This window comes from Salarias fasciatus, chromosome 16 (genome assembly GCF_902148845.1).
Source record: "Salarias fasciatus chromosome 16, fSalaFa1.1, whole genome shotgun sequence".
Classification (NCBI taxonomy): domain Eukaryota; kingdom Metazoa; phylum Chordata; class Actinopteri; order Blenniiformes; family Blenniidae; genus Salarias; species Salarias fasciatus.
The window spans coordinates 24,733,791-24,751,336 of NC_043760.1; the positions used below are offsets into that span (position 1 = coordinate 24,733,791).

General features: G+C 42.0%; 2 protein-coding genes across 2 annotated transcripts; one reads left to right on the forward strand and one right to left on the reverse strand.

Moving 5' to 3' along the window:
• The first annotated feature begins 1,049 nt into the window (after positions 1-1,049).
• cnmd (chondromodulin) lies at positions 1,050-3,965 on the forward strand. The gene is made up of 6 exons (XM_030112392.1): positions 1,050-1,326; positions 1,919-2,059; positions 2,177-2,290; positions 2,412-2,565; positions 3,017-3,213; positions 3,738-3,965. Exons 1-6 carry the CDS (start codon positions 1,096-1,098, stop codon positions 3,963-3,965), a joined length of 1,065 nt encoding a protein of 354 aa, XP_029968252.1. The 5' UTR covers positions 1,050-1,095.
• A 6,941-nt stretch (positions 3,966-10,906) lies between these two features.
• On the reverse strand, positions 10,907-13,824 carry LOC115402703 (endothelin receptor type B-like). The gene is made up of 7 exons (XM_030111228.1): positions 13,423-13,824; positions 13,167-13,279; positions 12,751-12,955; positions 12,283-12,423; positions 12,038-12,171; positions 11,836-11,944; positions 10,907-11,077 (listed from the first exon to the last, which is right to left on the reverse strand). Exons 1-7 carry the CDS (start codon positions 13,822-13,824, stop codon positions 10,907-10,909), a joined length of 1,275 nt encoding a protein of 424 aa, XP_029967088.1.
• Between the last annotated feature and the right edge of the window lie 3,722 nt (positions 13,825-17,546).

Below are 17,546 nucleotides of genomic sequence, written 5' to 3' on the forward strand. Positions count from 1 at the left end.
TTAAAGGCTTATAAGCTGCTGTAAATAAAATGAGGTCCTCCAAGCATCACAGCTAAATTGATAGCAAACATAAGTGTTCGCTTTTCATTGCACACAATGTCGTTACTGTGCTGCCTCAATTTGCATGCAAATATGGCATTGCTGATCAAATGCTTTCACAATTACATATTTTTCAAAGGTCAACTAATCCCCCCACCTTTTGTGGTTGCCTGCCAACTTACCAATCTTTCAAAAATGTGATTTAATCTGTTTCTAAGCAACAGTTGCACTTGCACATTATAATTTTTTTTTTTTTCTTTTTCTGCGCTGTTTGTTTTTTAGGTTATGATAAAGACTGAGCAACCTTGGCCACAAAACCTCCTTTGTCCCATTGTCAAAACAGAAAAAATTCTAATTAAGTAAAGGTTCTGTCTGTGTGCCTTTATGTGTTTCTGATTATATGTACGCCACGTCTGTGCTGTCTTGTAGTGTATTGTGGAAATACAAAAACCAAAGAAACTTGAAGACAATGAAGACTCCTGGATACAAGGCTGACTATCTCTTTATTTCTGCTTGTGAGAGGATCTGCACAAAAAAAAAAAATGTCTATCTTGGTCGCACACAATTATGTGATAATTCAATAGATGAAATGTCTCTAACAGCATAGCATCTTTTAATTTTCTGTGCTGTAGCTTCAGGTGATTTTCTGCTCAGTAACCGCTGTGTTTGTAATATTGGACACCTGCCAGTCGCCCATGAGGTCAGAGCTGCTTCAGAAGGCTTCATTTATTTTGGTATCACAAGGTGGCCAGCGCATGCAGGTAACATTCAGATGAAGAATTTGGCCAAAGTAATTTATATCGACTGTACGTCATTCCCACTTCAGTGTCAGAGAGTCTTCTGGTGGATAACCGGACTCTCCAAAGAGACGCAACTAGAGAGGAAAGTACATTCATGAAAGAGAATATGGATAAATCCCAAACTACAGCTCACGGATCTTGCTGTTTTGAACACTGCAGGCCTCCGGTAAGACAGCCCTATTAAGGTTTTTGATCAGAAATAGAACTGACATCCGTGACTCGTAAATACAGCTTTGAAATCTCGAGCATTTCAGGAATGTTGCTCTTTACTTGGATGTTAGTCTTGTCCTGGTCACAGTTCAAGGCGCCTCATCTATTATTTTGTTTTCCTCCAAACTTTAAGGGACAAAGTGCTTCCAGCACAGCAACCTCTGCCACATTCCGTCATCTCCTGAGATTCGGAGCTGTGGCTCTTATTGTTGGCGCAGTGTTAATGCTGTGTGCATCCATGGCCGCTCTGTACCTGTGGAAAGTCAGCGATAAAAACGTAAGTGCCAACAAAGGACTTCTGTGGTTATTACAGTGCCTTGACAGTAGCAAATATCTCAAAGTGAAAGCGGGGAGGGAGCGGGGCGGAGGGGGTTTGGTGAGAAACAAACCCAAAGTACACTGTGAAATCCTCCGTTGAAAACTTGGACTTACAGGTCTGTTTGGCATTTGATTCAATAATGAGACGTTTGTAATGATGACTGAGATGTCTTACCAACAACCATCTGAATTCAGATTAAAACTGCATATTTAATTCTGTGTAAATCCTGCAAAAAAAAACAGCTAAATTTATCTTGGAGTGCTGCTTCATCTTTTAAGAAACGCTGTACTGTTTATTCACGTTCTAATGAGATCACCTGCAGGGCAAACATCCCCATCAAGGTCTGCAACAGCATCCCCTGTGGTGTTTTACTCAAAACCTCAGTGTGGTAAAACTACAGAGGATTTTCTTCAGCGAAAAATTACTGTGTAGGGAAATAGCACAAACAACATGAAGCTTGTTTTCTGTCTCTCTTGTTCTGTTTGCTACTTTGTAATTTACATAACTTGACTAATCAGTCATTTTAACATCCCACTTTGAACGCCGCCAGGTTTATAATGTTCGTTACAGTATGAACATCAATGGGGAGGTAAGGGAGGGCTCCATGGAAATTGATTCTGACAACAATCTGGAGAGATTTAAAATGGGGAGCGGAGCCGAGGAAGCCGTGGAGATTCATGACTTTCAAACTGTGAGTGAGTTTGTCCTTGTTCTATCTTCCTGAGGTAGCTCAGCTGAGACCTTCTGTGTGCTCAGCAAAGTAGCAAAGCCGTGAGTGTAAACATGGCATCTCTGTGATTTGGTGCAGGGAATAACGGGAATTCTCTTCTTTGGAGGAGACAAGTGCTATATAAAATCCCAAATCAAAGCCAGGCTTCCACACATGGGAGTTCGCAGCAAGGAGGCGGCGTTGTTCGACCTGGTACGCGCGCGCTACTCGACACACAGAATTGCAAATTGGAGCAAAAACAAAATCGAGATTACCGCATTAATTTCCTTTTCCTTCGAGTAATTCAAGGACGTTGTTTTTTTTTTCTTGACAGACCGATGAATTAATGCCCGTGAGGTTCGACGATGAGCTCCTTTTCTGGGTTGCTGAAGAGCAGCCGCTGAAGGACACCAGGTTTCTGAGCAGCAAAATTCTGGAGCTCTGCGGTGAACTTCCCATTTACTGGCTCCAGCCCATGCACTCTAAAGGTTGTCCTCACTACCTCTTATTACCCATTATGTATTAAATAATTCTATTCCACAAACTTCAGGACAAGTGTCCTTCTATCAAAGAGCTTGGTCCATTCAATGTTAACTTCCTTACATTTTTTATGGCTTATCAAAATCTGAGCAGCGATTGCCCTGCTTGCGTGCTGACACACTTGTAAAATTTACAGCCTCGTCTTGGAAGTTAGTGAAACACTTCAACATCTTGAACATACACTACATTTAGAGCCGAACACCAAAAAAGACTCACAAAGTCTTGTATTAAAAAAGAATGATCCTGAAATATGCAAGACTGCTTGATATCGCTGCTGCTAATTGAATTATTCAGTACATCAGAGACAGCTCCAGCTATGTAGGATTGAGCTCTGAGGACATGTATGGCATCTTGTGGATGTTGACCCAATACTCTTGCCTCTCGTGGCTGCTGTAACAGATGGGGAGAGGAAAAAGAGAGACACACGGCGAGCCACGAGGCAGTTTAACATGGAGGAGTTTGAGGCAGCTGCTGAAGTGAGGGACCCGATGAATCACACGGTGCGTGACACCTCCAGAGCCGCGGAGGAGGAGGAGGAGGAGGATGGGGCGCAGGCGTCCGCGGGGTCAGCGTACAATCCTGAAAACCCCTATCACGTGAGTCGCCACATTATCATTCAACAGTGTTTTTGTTCTGCACCACTCCAGAGTGAATGAAATTCAGATGAACTATCAAGAGGCCCACACTGAGCCCGCAGCCAGCCTCAAAGTGACATTGCGAATTGAAGTTCCTCTGTTTGTAAACACTTCTCCAGATGATTTCACAACCGGCGTCCGTGTTAAAAATGTATCCTCACAAGTAGGAGTGTGAATCTGGACTGAAGGTATATATGCTGCTGCTGCTGCCTGTGCTGCTGAGGTGTCACACAGGCAGGTTTAATTATAGGTCACAGGGGTAATATTTGCCATTCTTACTCAATGAACTTATGAACTGAAGTGAAAACTCCCACTGCTTATAAAAATGCATACAGCCTCTGAGAACTGAAGTCGCATGCTTCGGAGGATGATAAGTTTTTTTTTTTTTCACATTTGAATTGCAAATGAATATAAATTTTAAAAAACAATGGAAAAAAAAAAAACAACTGCCCTTCAAAAATTAACATTTCTTCATTTAACTGCAGCGCAGCGGAGAGGCCAGAGAGGAAGGTGCCGTGACCTTTGACACCATGTTGGACCACCAGGGGATCTGCTGCTCCGAGTGCCAGCGCAGCTACACTCACTGTCAGCGAGTGTGTGAGCCCCTGCGAGGCTACTGGCCTTGGCCTTACAACTACAGAGGCTGCCAGGTAGCTTGTCGAGTCATTATGCCTTGTCGCTGGTGGGTGGCGCGTATTTTGGGTCTTGTGTAAGAAAAACACATTTGTGAGAGTCTCTTTTCTGCAGCTTTCCTTCCCAAAGGTCTCTAAACATTCAGCACATATTCAGGTCTGCTCGCTGATGTTTTGTTTTCCACAAGAGTAAATGCGATATGCTAAGTACTAAATATGCACCTGAAAGTGAGACATATAGCCTGTGATGTAGGATTATTTATAATACTTACACTAAATGTTCCACATCTTTCATCTTTATAGCCGTGCTCCTCTCTTTACACACATGGATAACTGAATGCACAAAATGCGATTTTCTTGTTTGCAGCAGCAGATTCACAAACGAGCGCGTTGGTTTTTGTAGCTAGGCTTAATGCACTGTACTGTATTTAATGGAAAGCATGGGACTGAATCCAAAGGCTCAGAAGATCATGTACCCTCTCCGACTGAACGGGATTCAATGTATTCTAATTACAGTAAACGCTGGCTTTGATGTAGATGTTTTTGTGTCACATGTTGTTTCCATGGTTCCACCGGGTGTTTTTCTGATAAAACTGAAGTGACAGCAATGGTTGCCATAACTTCTATTCACAGCTCAGAATCAGTTTGAGGGCAACACAATTTGTGTGCACTGACATCTGCATTGATGTGAACTAATGTGAGATGAGTGTCATGGCAATGATGGAAAAGTATTTACATAAAAGTGACAATTTTGTTTAAAAAAAAAAAAAGATAAATCAATATCTGTTTTCTTATTTTCTTATATCATTCTGTTTGGAAAAAGATGAGTGTGGATGTTGAGCTTCCAATTTTTTTCTGTCAATATGAAGCTTTTATTGGAACATGTGGTGCCGGCTATTCTGAATACCTCAAAATCAAAGGAAATCAGATTACTATCTCTAAAGCCATATGCCAACTTCCTAAATAATTGAAAGGAGCCATGTTGTGATCAAGACGATTTCACAGAGGGCGATCCAGGCACATCAAATTACAACAGATGTGAAATTGCACCATATCTGCCTCTAAAGCTGCATTGAAACTCTGAGCAGTGCAGGGAAACAACACAAAGAGATGCTTGTCTTTTTGCTCAGAGATTTTTTTCTCCCCTGGTTTTCATGGGGGTAGAGGTGCTTATCACATCTGCAGTGCTGATAAGACGGCCTCTGTGCTTCCGTAGGCTATATAATATTAATCCCTCTCCCACGTCTGCAGATACACTTAAAGGAAGGTGACAAGCATGACATATCCAGGACCTCCTGATGGCTCGTGCTCTGGAGTGCAGCCGCTAAAAGAGCCCCAAGTACCCTCAAGTGATGTAAATTTGCAGGGGGAGTCCAATTTCCATCACAGTGCTGTCACTGCCATGGTCATTAAACTAAATCATCCTGCTGTGTGTCACACAGCTCCCATTTTAAAGTCCCCTCAATAATGGAGTTATACTTGGACTGCAGATTGCAGCACAACAGTGAATGTCTGACCTGACAGCAGCTGTAAGGCTTTCTTTCACTGTTTTTTTTTTTCCATCCCTCAAAATCACAGGCAGACCACATGTAGTATGTGTTTTAAGGATATTGTGAAATTATTGATTAACCGAGGAACCTGTATCTTTACCCGTATGTAACATCTGTCACATATGCCTACCTCATAATGTCTGCAGTCAGTACCTGCAACAAACCTTTAGGTATGACATGCTGTTCATACATTTTCTTCAGGTTTCTCTCAGAATATGGTGATATGGCAACACAAGGCGAACTTTCATGTTTGAACGAGACAAAAGGAGACCAAAAAAAAAAAAAAAACACACACACACAAAGCAAAATGGGGGGAAAAAAAGGAAAACACATCACCACGAGCAACAACTCAAAATGGCATTTAAACTGGGAAAAATACATAGCTCACAACAACAGCAGTTTTGTTGTCCCGAGGCCCTGTTTCTAAAGAACTTGTTTCCTTTTGCCATTCCTCTCCTAAGAAGAGAAATGTACCCCTTTGAGTAGAAAAGACGAATGTGCTGGAGATCAGCTTCAGTGTGCAAGACAGTGGTGCCTTTTTGTTTGTTTCCCCTCTGGAGCCAAGCTTACCCTGGGAGCCCTGCAGGCCAGGGAACAAACAGAGCTTTGTGAGCACTGACCCACTGTGCCCAGCAGCCAGACTGCAAACCTCCACTCCTGCGCTAATAGGAAACCACAGACGAGGAGACTGTGGCTGACGAGGGAGGGAAGCTTTCTCGCATCCACCTGTGCTTTCATCATTGGCCATCAAAACAAGCGCAGGCAGGCGGGGTGCTGCGGTGCTGTGGTGATCACTGAATCAAAGGCTTTCTCGCCAACCCTCCTCTTGGCACCAAAATGAGCACAATGCATTTGAAAACCTTAGCCGGGCATTCATTTCGCAACGTGGATTTCGCCCCAATCAAGCGCATGCATTCTCCGCCGCTCCCTATAAATATGTCAATAGCCTGTCATAAATTTGCCTGTTGTTGCCCGGGAGGAATTAGAAGCGTGAACAGAAGTGCAAAGCGAACCACTCCAGCCAACATGTCCTACATTTGATTGCATGTTTTCCATTACATCCAGACGTGAATGAAATAAACAGTAGTGACAGTCCATTTTGCACCTTAACCAGAACACAGAAACGCTTTTAGACTAGCTCATTATGTTTTTCTGCAAGAAAGCACAGCAATACATTTATAGATGCTGGCGTTGTGAAAAACCTGTAACCCGCAGTTTTGCACCAGCATTAACAACCCAGACTCCTAACATTTGTCTTTTCTTTTACCCTGAATGGTCAGAAATACATGGCTGGATGAAGGGGGCCTCTGGTACAAGGCTTAAATGCTTTTTAATCCCATGGTTGAATGACCACTTGCAGTTCTGCCCAGTAGTCTGACTCTGCCTGCCATTTGCAGGTCTCTGAAGTTTCCCTGCCTTTGGCTGGAGTGTACACTTGCCTAAATCTCTCCGTCTCTCTCTCTCTCTCTCTTTCTCTTTCTCTCTCTCTCTCTCTCTTCCTCTTTTGGATGCAAGCCTCAATTGGCTATTAATTAAATGCCTGCTTGTATTGTATAAGGGTGGCTGCCTTGCTCATTTCACTAAGCCAAAACTCCAAATAATGTCTATAGACCTGTCCGCATCATTACAGCGATTCTCCTGGGTCACTCAATTACTGAGCACACACTGCAGGGATTTTTTTTTTTTTTCCCTCCCCGTGTATTGCACTGTGTTGCATGGTGTCCTTGTTACACTCAAATAGAAAACCTGTAGTGTGGTGTAGGTCTAAATTGGACACAGTGCTGGAATTTGAACCATTGCTTTCCTGGGGACACACTGTACGTCTGACAGTGTGTGTGTGTGTGTGTGTGGGGTGTCGGCATCCAACCTGCAGTGGATGTCAAGGGATTCACACAAAATGAGGGGGAGGGAGGGGTCTCAGCTCAGGCAGTCATGGCTTCTTGAGAGAGGATGCTGTATCATCAACTGCATGAAACACACCAGCTCACCCATGTCATCGCGTTTCACCCCAGTCAGTGGAATTTAATTAGAAAGGCCATGCCAGCGGGATCCACATGAAAAAGATTCTCCATCAAAATATGGCATTTGTCTAAACTTCAGTCACCGTAGGATGTACCCCAGAACGTACACATCCTCTGGTGGGGTGCTTAAAAAGAGCTATAGATAGCTCAAAGTGAAATCAAATCAAGACTTCACATCTACCAACTGTAAAAAAAAAAAAAAAAAAAAAAAAAAAAAAAAAAAAAGCAACTCCTCCACAAAGCAATGTCAAGAGGCTTGCCACATGAAAGCAGAAGTTGTCTAAAGAGTTGCAGGAAGCACTGACAAAGTTTATGGAGAAAAAAGTAAATGTGTTTTTAATCCTCAGCAGCACGTGCAACAATGAGGGAGCCTGAGCGCTTAGATATGCCACCCCGGGGGCAGGCTCTATACTTAAGGCTTACAACAGCCTCATTATCTCCCTCAACTCACATCAGATCCTAGCAGCAGTTTGTCACAGGCAGGCTCCACTCTGCCAGTAGGCATCAGACCAATCCTCCTGCAACACTACTGTACATAATTGCCATATGGACAGCATTTTGAGCCAGACTGAAGACTAAAAAGCCCTCCAGGCAGATTCCCCAGATAACTAAATGAATATTTTATCTCATTTCCATCTAATTTGCACCGCATTATTATACAGAACTGAAATTTTTAATTAATTGATAGAACAGATCAAACACAGGTTTACACTTTGATTTTCGGGAGCTGTTATTTTGATAATTTGCATGACTTTTTTCCCATGCCAAGCTCTTTAATCTCCCAGAAATTCTGCATCTCTATATAGAAACACTATAATAAAACATACAGCAAATTAATAACTGTCAGAGCACATGAAATGCCTGTCTTGGTTGTGTGAGCAGTTCCAGTGAGAAGTCCTTTTACCTGCCACCTCGCTGATTAATTAATTTCACACTGTTTAATTAAATCCACAGTCTGGGGAGTCTGGGCAGCACCGTGGGGAGCCGTATTTGAGCCTTGTGTGTGTAGAGAGATTACTAAAGAAGGTCTGAGACTCCGGCTGTCTTGGATGTTGACACTGACATCAACCTTCTCTGAATACCAGCGCCTGATTGTGTCAGTGTCGTCTGGCTGCTGGGAGCTTTTACTGCTGGGAACATGATAGCGCCGCGCCATTTGTTGATTATCTGCTGGTAGTATTTTTTTTTTTTTTTTTTTTAATTTTGACAAGGGAGAGTCGAGCGTCTGACAGCACTGGAGACAAATTAGTATCTGACACTGCTTGATGTGAGATGTGCTGCGGCAAACCGTACTTTTTCCATAAGTCATTGAACTGCTCAAACACAAATTAATGACATGCAAATTGTAAATAAAAAAAAGATGATTTTTGAAGTGCAAAATTCAGCCCGAAAGCTTTAAATTGGAGCAAGCATGAGAAGCCAAAGGGACTGATTCAAAAATAAAATATGTGAACCACATTTCAGATGAAAAACAGTACAAATTGGCTTTAGCGTAAATGAGCATATTGAACCCTTGCATCTTGTCCAACGTGGCTGAATCCAACAGTCAAAGCCTCTGAGACACAGTTTCTCTTATGTCAGAACAGAACGAGGTGCATGAGAGTGTGAGCGCAGCAGGCAATATGAGTGTGTGGGCTGCAAAAGCATGCATGTTAGTTCCTCTGTTCCTCTGAAACATATTTTTTGACATCTCTAATCACAAACAAACACATTTCGAGGCGCATGGCTCAAATCTGTCTCGACGGCGCAACTTATAAATAAGATGTCGTATAAGGGTTGCATGACGTTCAACACCAGAAAAACAATCTGGAGGGCAGTGATGTCTAAATTTATAGATTTCTCCATTTCTCCACTTCAGTGGGATCTTTCTCTACTTTGATTTGGAAACCTGATATTTGATTAGGTACATAATGATGGAAACCTGCTGGCTTGATGTGATGTGGAAACAGAATTTCCTTTGCGCTCTTTTATTTGATGTGCCGTGCACTATTAGAGTAACAAACACTTGAAAACCTGTAGGGTGTACAATGATGAAGGAAAGAAAAAAAACATAACTGAGTCAAAACAAAACCCGCATTTTCTTTTTATCGCTTTCATATTATGTGATTGAATTCCTCTTTAAATATTTTCTATTTGACTCCTCAGCAGCGATGATAAAGAAAAAAACAACCAGACATGCAGGGCTTCGTTCGGCAGAGGTAAAATCAAAGAACAAAATCCATACATATTTGCTTAATGATGATAGCGGGTGCTTTAAGATGAAGGCTTTGCTTGATCAGTGTGAAATACTTGGTGAGCCATGTCCTCGGTGCACCGCACATCTGTGAAAGCGTCACAAACATCAGGAGAATTCGCAGGCTTTTATTCAGACAGCTCAATTTTTTACAAACAGTTGAGTTTACGCACACGGGATAAACTTTTAATAGGCACTGCGGCACACGGCATCAAAACAGTTTTGCAGACGGAGACGGCATTAGCTGGAAGAACAGCACTCTATTTGTGCTTGCCTTGTCCTGTGACAGGAAGACCTATCAGGTGCCTCCCTCCCTCCCTCCCTCCCCCACAACCACCACCACCTCCTCACACAAACACACACACACACACACACTCACACGCGCACATTCACATACACACACACACACGCACACACACACGTTCCCTCCCATCCTTCTCTCCTCATGACCCCATTCTGTCATCTTCGTTTTCCTTCTTCCCCACTCTCAGGTCTTTTATAAAGTGTCTCCATGCATTACACATTTAACAATGCATTAAAAATAGGCCACCATCAATCAGTCATTCAGCGGCGGAGACGGAATCTACTTGTGGCGCCAAATTGGTGTGTTTCTCAAGGTTCAAGACGGAGAGGAATCCTACAAACTTCTCAGATGCTGCGAACGTGTGTAAAACTTAGCAGAGATGAAAATAACATTTATGTGCTAATTACACACTGTGTCCCTTTTTGTAAAAAACAGAAAAAAAAAAACTGCTGTGATAATTCTGAATCTACATTTGCTTGATTTCCCGCAGCACAGTGTCTCTCCAGCGTGAGTTCAACTAATATACATGCAGGCGGTAAGCTGTGACGGGATTTCTGTTGATGTGTGCCAGGTTAACATTGTGCCCAAAACAGTGATTTGAGAAGTGTGATGCATGATACGGGATAGGTACGAGGTTAAATCTGATGTAATGGTTGGGAGTGAGTCAAGCCTTGCGGGCAAATAGTCTGAACAGTCTGACTCCAGGTTGCTCATGCCAAAGCAGATGTTCAGCTGACAACAGCACTACAGAAGACGGCGCGCGTTACTCAGAAGGTGTTTTACGTGATCAGGAGGGCATGTCAAGGTTTCCAAGCTCCTGATAGAGCTCCTTTGGTGGTTGTATTGATAGGCATGCATGTTTAATAAAGGGGTATTGACAGTCTCTCGGTGTTCTGGGTTGTGCGTGAGCCTCGTCAACACAGTAAGGCGCTGTCCTGCTCAGGCGGAGGTGTGGACTTCTGCTTGTGAGCTTTGATGTTGTCGCTTTGCTCCGACGCCTGGTCCTGCATCCTGGACTTCAGAACAGACTGCATCTCGTCGTGAGCAACAGCCTGAGGACGGAGACACCGACGGCACAGACACGCCTGGAGGACCACACACAAAGCCTGGTCAGGGAGGAACAGGTTCTGTTTATTTTAACTTCATATGATGAAAAATGGCACATTAGAAAGCACATTTCTATTCTAGTATTCACAGGTAAATCTGTAACAAAGTAACCTTGTGTTTGTTCCTTTTAATTAACATGAACAATACAATTATGGAATAATTCACGGAGGTCCTACTGGAGGACAACTGACAGACAGAAATTGTGTTATTTCTTTGAATAAGCATCTGATGTGTTGGAAAAAAAGAAGTGTGTGTTGACAGAAAAGTAATAAGAGTGAGAATGGAGACATAAATGTTGTATTAAAAAACACTATTACAGGAAAAGAGATAAATATCAGGCACTATGGAGTTTACAAACCTGCCGCAACAAATGAAGGCAGGTTTCTGATATGTTTGTCTGCGCTTGTAATGCAATAAAAGCTTTTAAATTTCTCCCCATGAAAACTGCCTTGAAGCTATGTTTTCTTTTGCTCATAACGCGCCACTTTGATTCAGTGACCAGCTATCTGGTAGACTGCCAACTGTCTGTGTTTTCTCTTCCCGATGATGTTTTTCCAGACCATTTTCACTTATTACGCCCTCGGGTTATCGCTCGCCGCGGCCCGGCCATGTTACAGACGTGACTCCATATGTCCTAATGACACACCACAGCTCATGCACCGCACTGTTTTCACCATACATCTTGAATTACTGACACCGAGACGGGCGCCGCGCATAAAGAGAGCCGGAGTCTCACCTTGAAGCATCTCTTGAACCGTTTGCTGACCATGTACAATGCGATAGGGTTGATGCACGAGTTCAGGGACGCCATATTAATTCCGAAATAGTCAAGAACAAGAAAGACACTGAGAGAGAAAGAAGAAGAGGAAAAAATAGACACAGTTAATAGGTTTTGTAATAGCTCTTTAAAAAAAAAAAATCCTGATTCTTTATCTTACCTCAGTAGCTTGCACCTATTAGGATCTTTCTCATCGTATATGGTTAACTTCAAGAGTCTGCTGAGGTAAAGCGGCAGCCAGCAGAGTGCGAAAACAATCACCAGGCAGAAGACGGTTTTGGCAACTTCTCGTCTCTGTGAAAGAATAAAGATTTATAATTAATTCGCTAACGAACTTAATCATGTGTGGGATGGTAGAAAACCTTGCAAAAATGCACTGGGAAGTAAAAAGAGTTTTCTCTGCACCTGCTTGATGTGGTCAATTAGAGTGTTTTCTGTGTTTCTCAGCATCTTCCTGGTCATCAGAGTGTAAAAGACTGCGGTCCAAGCCAGCGGCATGCAGAAGTAGAAGCCAAAAAGCCACCAGTCTTTCACCGCTTTATAAAACTGTTGATCAAACATGACAGAAACCCACACTCTGTCAGAGCGGCGGAATGACACCACATTCAGAGGATGCTATGATACGGCGCCCATGAAACAATATTTGACAGACATGTACACAGGTTTACAAAGACAACTGCAGAGGGGGAAAACAAGCAGGCGTCTCTTTGGTTGGAGTTATGTGAACAGGAATAACAGAGCTATTGTTTATTTCAATCCTTTCTGACAGTTATAAATATTACTGTACGCTGGAAATGAAAAGGATAATCATCTCCCACACGTGTGGATCTTCTCATTTCGTCCTGTTGCGCCAGATTGACACGATTGTATTACCTGCATAAACTGCGTGGTTTGCATGGGATGAAGCAGACATATCCTGAGATGCTTTTCTTTATAGTCCATTGTTATCATATCAAAGCCGACAACTTCAGGGACAGCCAGCAGGATAGAAATAACCCATATGAGAGTTATTTCGATTGCCGTCCATACAGAAACCCAGATGCCTTTGATTTGATTCCAGGATACCACAGCTCGGTATCTGCAGAATCAGGGAGAAAACGGTTCGGCTCAGGGAACTTTTGTGTGAAGGAATAATGCCTTTTTTTTTTCTTTTTTTTTTTTTTTTCCAGCTGAAGAACATTTCAAGGGCTAACGCTGAGCAAATCTACCTGCTTGATGAAACACAGATAGTCGCCACTAAACACTATTTCCTTGGAGGGGACGGGGGACGGGGCTGCTTATCTCCTTACCTGTCAACGCTCAAAGCGCATAAGCTCAACACGGTGATTCCGACAGAGGTTTTCTGGATGAATGGGACGAGTTTGCATAACAGTAAACCGAAGGGCCAGTCCTCTGCCATGAGCTGCAGGCAACAACAAAACACAGGACAAAGACACAATAAATCCCAGATAAGGTGGAGGTTAGAGACTCCGTGACAGAAAAACAAAGATGAGACGATGATGCAACATTTTCTCATTTTGAATGTGAATAATAATAATAACTCACCCTGTATGTGTTGATGGGAATGTCAATGACGATGTGGATCAGGTCCCCCAAAGCGAGGCTTGCAATGAGAAAGTTTGGTCCACTTCTCATGGTTTTGTTTGCATATATGATTCTGAGTAAGGCTGAGTTCCCCACTATTCCAACAATGAACACAACTACAGAAACCATGACGTTGATGTATTTGAAGGTGGCTCTGATTCCGGCCGACTCCGAGCACATGGGGAGATGCGGCGTTTTCGGTGGATGAGCTGAGCCGTTGGGTTTTTGGTTTCCTGGTGTGACGAAACCGGAGGAGGTTGTTTCGGGGAGCTCGGACACTGTGGACGTTTCTGAAGGCTGAAGATCTGCCAGTCCGGTGACAACGATGTTTCCCAAACAGAGAATAAGAGCCACGGTCCTCATTTTCAGGGAATTCGTCAAAAATCAATGAAGTATTGTTTTGATCTGCCAGCTTCTAGACAGAAAGTGAAAGTCGCAGTTTGAAGGAAAACATTAAGGTTCAGCTGTGAATGGCAACCAGCAGTGTTAAGACAGTAATGCAGCAAACTCAGCACCTTACCTTAGCTTGTTTGTTTGCAGTGAGTCTGTGAAAACCTGGAAAAAAATAGAAAAATACAGAATACAACAATATGAAAAACTACTTTCTATACTTTATGTTGTTGTGCTTGCCATAAATGTCTGAGACCAACTGAGGGAAACCGGGGTTTTATAGACTATAGTATTGTTGTCAGCATTAGTCATCCATCTGTCAGTAGTGACTGTAATTACTTCCCATGATGCCTCACCCCTTGAATGGAAAGAAAGTGTTGAAGAGTGTTGTCTGTTTTCATGCAGTGAGATCATTTTATAGGCTTCAGTAGGGGCATAACATCACACTGCTGCTCCCGCTCCCTTTCAACGACATTCAGCCATTATCTGCTTTGTCTTAAAGGTTTCCAACAAAATCTAAATGTGGTAAAAAAAAGCCTCTTGCAGCGAAGCAGGAGATTTTAATGTGCGCAAAGCCAGAAAGCTTTGATCAGTCTGTCGCACTTCATCAAGTCTTCATTAATTATTTCAAAGGGAATGTGCGGCGGGAAAAAAACTACCTCCTGCTACTACATGACATTTTGAATGTACAGGAGCTCGATGCGCCACCAGCCGCACTCGAACAATCACGAAAATGATACAAATGGAACTGTACAACATTCAGTGAGCTTCCTCTGGGGATTTTCTTTCAGCTGACATCTCACATCTTAAACACACGAGTCAGTCTCCATCCTACCACAGAGGTACCGCCGCTGCATCTCCAGAGTCTGGGAGAAGGTGACTTCTTCCCTCGGCAGCTTTATGACAGCCCGAGGAGCCCGGAGGAGCTGGAGACGGGAGATGACGAGAAAGATTCCACTGTTAATAACACACCCGACAAGTACTCCAGCTCTCCTTTGAAGAGATCCGCGCTTCACTCCTGACAAATGACCTTGAAACCTATGTGCCGGCATGTTTCCACAAGAGCTACCGAGTAGGAAAAGTGACTTGGAAATGAAAAACTATAACAACTATTTCACGGCTATATTGTTGGCGTGCCTGACAGTGAGACAACTTTTCTTCCTTTGTGGGTCGACCACTGGATGGAATCAAAATGCTCGAGTACGTTTTTTATAAACAAGACAAATCTGCAACTTGCTGCTACTTCGGTTGTTTATGCCTGAAATTCTGACCTTAATTCCAGCTGTAATGCTTGACCTATAATGTCCTGTGATTCTACTGAGATCAGCAAGTGTTGCTGGTCAAAGTGCTCTTTTTTAACACTAAAACCTAAATAATAAAACATTTTCCCTGCTGCTAGAAATGAGTGTATTCTTCAGTAAAACCATCGGCGCTATGGAACATTTGCATTTGACCACAATATCATTCGCAGTGATGAATTATTCATTTGAAGACAGTTTGCACTCACTGGCTCCCATAGCTGTGATGAGAATCCAGTGTTTTACGGAGGAACAAAACAGACCTTATGTCGAAGCAAATCTTAAGATCATCTAACTTTAATTTTTAAAAGCTCATATAACAGAGAGTCTGTGAAGAAGTCTGTAAGTCATTTCGGCACCTGGATGAAATATGTATATAAGTGTTGTCCTGCAGTGTTTTTTTTTTTTTTTTGTAACATTTGTGATTCTGATTTGAGCGTCCTCAGACTCGTCAAAGCCCCTTTGACCTCTTGAGACCGTGGGCCATGTTGTAGGTGGAGAACCACAGCACTGAGTCTTGTTTTGTTCAAAAACTGGAAATACTCTAATCGGCCCGGAGCGGTGTTAAAACGGGAGAGGTCGACTGAAATATCTCAAGTAGGAAAAGTACTTTATAAGAAGGGAACAATCAAGAACAGTGTGTTGCAGGAGTTCATTCCTTTGACTGTATCAAACAGCATTTAAATGTTTTCTACACCATCAGTTTGTTTGTTTGTTTGTTTATATTATTGTCTAAAATGATATCAGAGCTCACAGGGAAATTTTGTAATAATAATAATAATAATAATAATAATAATAATAATAATAATAATAATAATATGTAAGCTTGTAATAAACATATATGCTTTTATATATTTATTTAATGCATTAAAAAAATTTTGAATGGTTGAATGGCTGTCCAGTAAGAGGTTACTACAGAAAGATTCTAAGGAAATTCTTGACTTGCTTCTACATTTGACCCACGTTCACACATATATCCCAACTGCTTTATGTCCACTTCACTGGTTGTTAAATCTTCATCACTCACAGAATTTCAGGACGACTTTCGAGCAGTTTTTACCAGATTGGCTTCGGTCTGTGTCGGTGGATTCATTAACCGGGGCAGTGTAACGCTCTTTATGATAAATGAGTGCCAGTCAAGTAGGAAGTGTTTTAATTTCGTTGGCTAAGCAGGAGAATTGAGTAAATGTAGTCAGGCAAGAGTGCATTGAAGATGAAGCCTGAATGTTTTTGGCTGTTAGCGACTTCTTTTATTTTATTGTGAACATAATAAATAATAAGAAAAGACTGAGTATAATAAAAATGAAAACTTAACGGGTTTGAAAAGGAGCTGGAAGAAGAATTCTGTTTGCATAATGTTTTTTTTATTTCTTTCACAAACTCAAAAACCTTCATAACCACAAAGCAAAGAAAGCAACTGGCAAGTAAATAAATACTCAAATAAACAGAATAGAAAAATACAAATAAGAAAAAAAAAAACAGGGATTCTTCTTCCTTTGAACTGCTGAACACTGTTTGCTCACAGTTTGAACTGTTTCAGTGTTGGCTACAGCCGGAGCTGTGACCAACAATGAAACTGTGATTGAATGAAAATCTTAGGCCCCAGTACTGACCTCTGGGAGATGCCTCAGAGAAATAACACACAACACAATGTGTTATGATTGACTGTGTGAAAGGTTGTTATTTAGATCGATGAATATTCCAGTTGTTTATAGTTTGTGAGCTTTAGAGTTTGTGATTTCCTCAACTGATTCCATTAAAGTCAATAATATTATGTTGGATCTGAATCCATACTGACTGTTATAGAATGATATATGTTTTAATATGAATTTGTCTGCTACTGAATACTTTTTCAGGACATTTTGTTTGAATTAAGGTAGCACAGAGCCAGTGGTGGTGTAGAGCTTAGAGAATCAGACGTGGGAGATGGAGTTCATAGATTTGAATCCCAGAGCTGACGTTGATTCCTGAGCAAGACCCTGAACCCCCATCAGCTCCCTGGACCTAGAACTAGCACTGGTCAATGTGGAAAAGGAATTTCCTGAAAGGGGATTATTTAGCCTGTATTTTGTGAAGTGTTGTCTGTCTCTGGTTTTATAAAGTGCTTCAGCTTCAGCTATTTCCATTTTGTGTGGAAATGCACCAGTGGTTCTGAATTTCCCTTAGTGACCCTTTTTCACAGTTTTCATATCGAGGTTGCTGCAGTCAGTAGATGTTTTCTCATTGCATTAGTTTACAACGTCAACGATTTATTCTGCCAAGTTTGGTAGAACACTAACAAAAAATGGTTAAAACTGTTAACTATATCATCCACACTGTCTTTTTTATTATTTTTTTTAAATCAAAGAAGTACTGAAGATAATCCTGAGGTTAATAGATCCCAGATCATTAATGGTT